The sequence below is a fragment of the Tachypleus tridentatus genome, chromosome 11, assembly GCF_004210375.1.
Source record: "Tachypleus tridentatus isolate NWPU-2018 chromosome 11, ASM421037v1, whole genome shotgun sequence".
Lineage (NCBI taxonomy): Eukaryota > Metazoa > Arthropoda > Merostomata > Xiphosura > Limulidae > Tachypleus > Tachypleus tridentatus.
The window spans coordinates 2,971,908-2,977,907 of record NC_134835.1 but is presented as its reverse complement, the minus strand read 5'-3'; the positions used below and the strand labels follow the sequence as shown (position 1 = coordinate 2,977,907).

Here is a 6,000-nt window from a genome sequence, read left to right as displayed (position 1 = left end):
ACCACGACGTGATGTCTTTGAGTGACTAAACTGCTTAAATTGGAAACATCCGAGACAGTTTGGAATATTTGTTCACACTTGATGATGTAAAGGTCAAACTTAGTATATTGTTCGGTATCATAATCCTATATTTGCGAGTAAGGATACGTCTCACTGCACAACATTCTTGGGTGGTGAAATAAGCTAGGATCTCTGTGCAAATGTTCTTAAATCCCTCTCAATAAAAATGCTTCATGACGAATTCAAAGTAGCATAAGGAGTAAGACCAATGGGTATATCCCCAATAGTTATTAAAGGCAAGAGGAGTTCACTGTATTTACAAGTGAATGTTTCCACCACTAAATAACAAGAAAAAAGCCTTTGACTGACTTTGGAGAGCCACCCGAAGGGTCTCTTCTTTCTAAATAAAAAAGGGAGATATTTGTCTGATAAAGAATGTAATACCAGAAAATGAGGTACATGTGTTCAATAAGTTGAACATTGCTGCTCAGAATTTTGAAGATGTGGTCATTTACCAAAATTCTGATTTGAAGTATTTTTGATAAATTTGATTAGGAGTATTTGCATTAAAGAAAGAATGTCTCAGTGCCCACCATGGAGTCCAATGAGTAGATGCAATACACTGTCAAACATGTACACTGCAGCAATGTCAGAGTTTTGCGAGTGCTATATCCCAATACCAACATACGATAAATTATCTACAACACCAGTTGAGAACATTCAACACTGGTACTTGGTCGATCCTAGCTGATTGACTCTGGGGTAACACCCAAACGTGCCTGTCTTCAGGAATTGAAAACCAAAGTGGTGCATTAGGGTTGAACTCTTCAACATTTCACTTTTCACCAAGCACAGAAACGTGTGTGAGGATGTTTAGACCCTGGATGAGGTAAACTGGAAGGACGAAAACCTCTCAAGGAGGTTCCCTCGCACATACAGGAATCCACACCAACGGGAAGAAGAAACAATAAAAAAAGAAATCGTCTCGTCATTAAATAGTGAGGAACTAAAGAAGCAACAAAATGTATTAAGGAACTACTGTTATGTAATACGAACTTTCAAATCAGTGTTAACAACCGAGAACTCTAAAACCTAATTTAAAAAGGTATGGAGAATAATAGAAATATTTTAATTCACAAAATGTCTTTAACTAATTTCATAAGTATTTTCTTGCAAGTTACACTGAATAAAAATATAAACGCCCCATGTGAAATATTGTTCTCACATGAAAAGTATCACCCAAAGTTAGTGTATACTCCTACTTGTACAAAATGGACATTTCTCTTGATTAGTGTCCCAAATTTGAGTCTACCACTGCCTATGAGCATTTGCTCAGTGATACGTTAATTTCACTGAGTGCATTGGTGTGGCATATCCAGACGCTGCTCATACAGAATGAGCAGTACTCCGACACTCCTTATACTTGGGAAAATAATAGGCCACCCCAAAATGTCAAATTTTGAGAAAAGCAGCAATGCCTCAGATAACTCCAGTCATGTGGGAACGTACTATTAGCATATTGGAAGCAGGAATGTCCACCAGAGTGGTCACTGTGCAACTGAATGTTCACTATCGGACGTTTGAGAGTTCGTTTTCAACAGACGAGCAGCACTGCAAATCGACCTCATCCACGTCGACCACTCCAGCACAGGATCGCCACATCCGCCTTGTTCACATGGAGGTGGTGATGTTATAGTGTGGGCAGGCATCGTGTATGGGCAAAGAACACAATTGCACTTCATTTAGGGGAACTTAAATGGGCAACGATATCGGGACGAGATCCTCAACCCTATTATAGTGCCGTTTGTCTGGCAGCATAATGTCACCTTCCAACATGACAACGCCCGACCACATGTTGCCAGGATCTGCACAGAGTTCCTTGAAACTGAGCACATTCCAATTTTGGACTGGCCTGCGTATTCGCCAGACGTGTCGCCCATAGAGCATGTTTGGGATGTTCTGGATCGACGTGTTCGCGACCGTGTTCCAGTTCCGGATAATGTGCGTCAGCTCCGTGTGGCACTCCAGCAAGAATGGAATAACATCCCACACGCCACCATAGACAACGTGGTGAACTCCATGGGAAAGAGATGTGTTGCTCTGACAGAAGCAAATGGTGGACACACAAGATACTGAACAGTGAATTTCTTCAGCCTGACTCCTACCATGATTGAAGGAGTGACAGTCCTGTTCATATGCCAATATCAAGATGTAATGGACAGTGATTTAAAGATTATTCAATAACAAAATGAATTGTGGTTGATTTCATATATTGCATGTCCTTAATGTTAATAAAAACTCATGACATGGGTCGTTTATATTTTTGTTCAGTGTACTTGCACGAAGAAAGATGAGGCCATGCAAGGAAGGCGAGACAGCCTAAATCTTCCAAAGATCCTCTTAAATGAGTAACTGATTAAATCAGTTTAAGTCAAACTCAACTAAACATAAAGGAAACATTTGTGTTAAAACTTCTTACATACTGTAGCCACTAGTAAAAATATAAATAATTGTTGTTGTATTTTTGTCGATAAAAGCAAACTGCAAGAAAATGCACGGGCAAAAAGGTGACAAAAAAAAAACAACTGGCCACTAAAGCTGCTCGCAAAAGTGCTCCATCAACAGGTGTAAAGAAATCTCAACGTTACAGGCCTGGAGCTGTAGCTCTACGTGAAATCCGTCAATACCAGAAGTCAACTAAGCTCCTTAGCCAAATAATACATTCCCAGAGACTGGAAGGAGGACTTCAAGACTAATCTGAGATTCCAGATCTCTGCTGTCATGGTTTTTCAGGAGGCTAGTGTGGCATACTTGTATCCACCCAGACCTTCTTGAACTGTAGTTTGCATTGGCCTGCACGTTGCCACCTTTGCCTCGTCCGGAGAACTTTCCTTCGCTTTTTGTCAGAAACTAACAATACGAGTTGAATAGAGTGTACCCACCTTTTCGCGAAACCAACCATAGATATTTAGCTCCAATAGACGGCGTGAAGTGTATCTCTGGTCTCAGATACGAAGAAATCCGAGTTGTTTTATCTACAAATTTACCTCGCGAAAAACATAGTTCCGATACCCGTGGTGAGCAGATCACAAATACCCCGTTGTGTAGCTTTGAACTTAATTCCAAAAAAATCAACCATTCGATAACTCATTGCACATAAAAATAAACGTTAATTTTATGTGTTTATTCATGGAGAAGCCTTATTGTTTACAAGTTAACTTAAAGTGACTAACTTGGACTAATTTATGATACCTATATATTGTAATAATAGTCATTTGCAATTAAAAAGCTGCAATAGCCTTTTCTGTCTGTGGTGGATTTAAACTTTATTGTATGTTATTTTGTTATAATAATAAAGTTACCTTTCATATATGATTATAAAGTTAAAACAATGAACAGTGTATGAGGGAAAACCTTGCTAATTTATCATATAAGTCACATTTGGGAAAAAAGAAGTATTATGCTCAATAAATACGTAGACGCAGTGAAAGATAGACTTTAAAAAGTGTAAACATATTCTCTATATTAAAGTATTTGTTGATATATTCGAAATGCAGTAAACGTTAGGAAAACCTTAAAACTCCTAATGTGAAACATGAAATTATAAACATTAAGAACTTTAACCTCATAACAGGACTTTCATTTTAATACATATTACCTATAATTGTTCAATTAATTATTCAAATAAGTAATGTTTAATGATAACTGTTGGATGATTTTATTGCATTTTGTCATACTATATTTTAAGATTGAACAATTATTATCAGTTACGAAACAGTTTATTTTACACTGAACAAGTGTTAAACTCGCAGGCTGAGGGTCGCGGGTTCAACGCAAACGAACCTGGCAGGGGTTTAGTTTAGAGAGAGAGAGAAGTCTGAAGAATTCTCTATTCAACAGGGGTGGTCAGGAACGTTGTGGCTCCTCTTCGTCCTTTTTGTTTGTTATTAACATGGTAGTCGTTTTGATTTTAAAGATCTTTAGGGGATACCCCTAAGGCAAACCAGGGGCGCTCAGAAACTGTTGTTTCTCTTCAGCCCCACACCTGTACGTTGGTTAGACATAACTTATGAGAATATATTTAGTCGGGAAATTGGTACTGCTGAACAAAAAATGAATGCAATATTGGTAGTTACCTTGGTTGTTTTCTGGTGGTCATCTTGTCCTCTTCGTCCCCTCACATCGAAGATTATTTAATTTTTCTTGGAAATTTGCCTGTATTTTACATTTTAAGATGATGAATTGTGGTGGGGCATTATAAAATTGACGGATGAGAAAAAGTGGAGCGAGACAAAATTCGATGATTGTTATTTAGTTGTCAGTGTGTGGTTTGAGTTTGTGGGAGACAGTTTCGCTTGTAAACGAGAAACTCAGCAATAGGGCCGCGCTAAGATTATGTAGTGTTAATAACAGTGGTAGTTTTTGTTTTGGGAGCTGTTTGGACGGAGTTTGTTTATTATTCCTACATTTTTGCAAATAACTCGTATCGATCACAGCTCGTGCTTCTCAAGTTTAGACGCGGAAGGTTTTAGAGGTATACTGTCCTGCGTTTTGTTTTCACCGGTTAGTTGGCGAGTTAATATGTCTAGTTGTGGAGATATTAGTATTATACCTTTCTTCTATTGGAACTTATGGATCATATTAAAATAGGTCGTAAAATTTCTGTTTACTTTACGATTGATAAACCAGTTTTACCGTATGATGTAAATACGGCGCTACATAAGGATACAGGAGAGGGTTCATTTCAATGTCTCCAGCCATTTGTTGTACGTTCTTACCTGGTAACTTTTTCAACAAAGCGTTAGAGTTTGAGCGGATTAACGGTGAAAGAAGAACGTTATTCATTTACATCAATTGGTAGGAACACTAAATGGATACATCTAAGGCATATTCCTCAGGAAGTGCCGTAATGTAAATTACGCCTTGATAGAGTATGGTAAAGGTACTCGCCATAGTACGTGATACGTTCTCATGCACGAAAATATGTACTGGAAGTTAGGTAAGTTTAAGCCGATTCCGAAACTCAAAGGAACTTTGCAGGGGTTTAGAGAGAGAGAAGTCTGAAGAATTCTTTCCCCAACAGGGGTGGTGAGGAACGTTGTGGTTCCTCTTCGTCTCCTAACGTGAATGATTATTTAACTTTGATTGGGAATTTACCTGTATTTTACTTTGACTTGTTTAAGGTGATGAAGTGCCGTGAGTCGTTATAAACATGACTGGTAAAAAAGGGGGAGCGAGACAAAGGCGGCATAAGAGAAGTAAACCAGGCCAGAGCCCGAAGTCCGAAAAGCCGATGAAATATCAACATCCAACGACCCGATTCATGGCTAGGCAAGAATATTTGCCTTGGCTAGGATCTAAAGATCCGATGCCTGAGATTTGAATGTGGGAGGGGGTAACGAGAGTGTCACGAGAAAACCCACTTGCACAGGACATGCGCCGAAAGTTTTACCTGTCCTGTGCCCAGATCTGAAAAAGAAATACATATAAACATGAATTAACATTATCTGTGATTATGTATATTGTTGAGTGATTTGTGATTGTTGAAATATGTTATATGGTGAAATCTATTTTGTAGGTTCACGGGCTAGTTTACATAATGATGCAGTTAGTTGGTTTATGTGTTCTGCTTTTAAATAATATTTGTATTATATTTCTGTGAGCCTGTTTATAACGGTGGGTAGGTTACTAATTTTGTGTACATGGTTGCCAGGTGTGTGTGATTGTATTCGGTTTTCTGCTCTTAATATTTTATTTTATTGTATTTGGATCTTCTATGGTGTGTTGTTAGATATTATATGTGGCTTGACCTTGACATAGGTATTTTATTAACGAACGGATGTAAGCCTTGTATATTTGGATGATAGTCTCTGGTGAGTAATTTGATTGTTTGCTAGATATGGTCATCAAATGTGAAATGCGTTTTTTGATGGATGAGTGTGTGTTATTAACATGTTTTTTCAATGTTAATCTGGAGTCGAAAGTGATACCAAGAAATGT

At 38.1% G+C, this 6,000-nt stretch overlaps 1 protein-coding gene across 1 annotated transcript in view; it reads left to right on the top strand.

The window, feature by feature from the left end:
• The first annotated feature begins 2,166 nt into the window (after positions 1-2,166).
• LOC143232617 (histone H3-like) overlaps positions 2,167-6,000 on the top strand; it is a 191,155-nt gene continuing 187,321 nt past the window's right edge. The window contains exons 1-2 of the mRNA XM_076468250.1: positions 2,167-2,211; positions 2,538-2,680. Of these exons, the coding sequence (XP_076324365.1) occupies positions 2,167-2,211; positions 2,538-2,680 (188 nt within the window). The remainder of the gene's footprint in view (positions 2,212-2,537; positions 2,681-6,000) is intronic.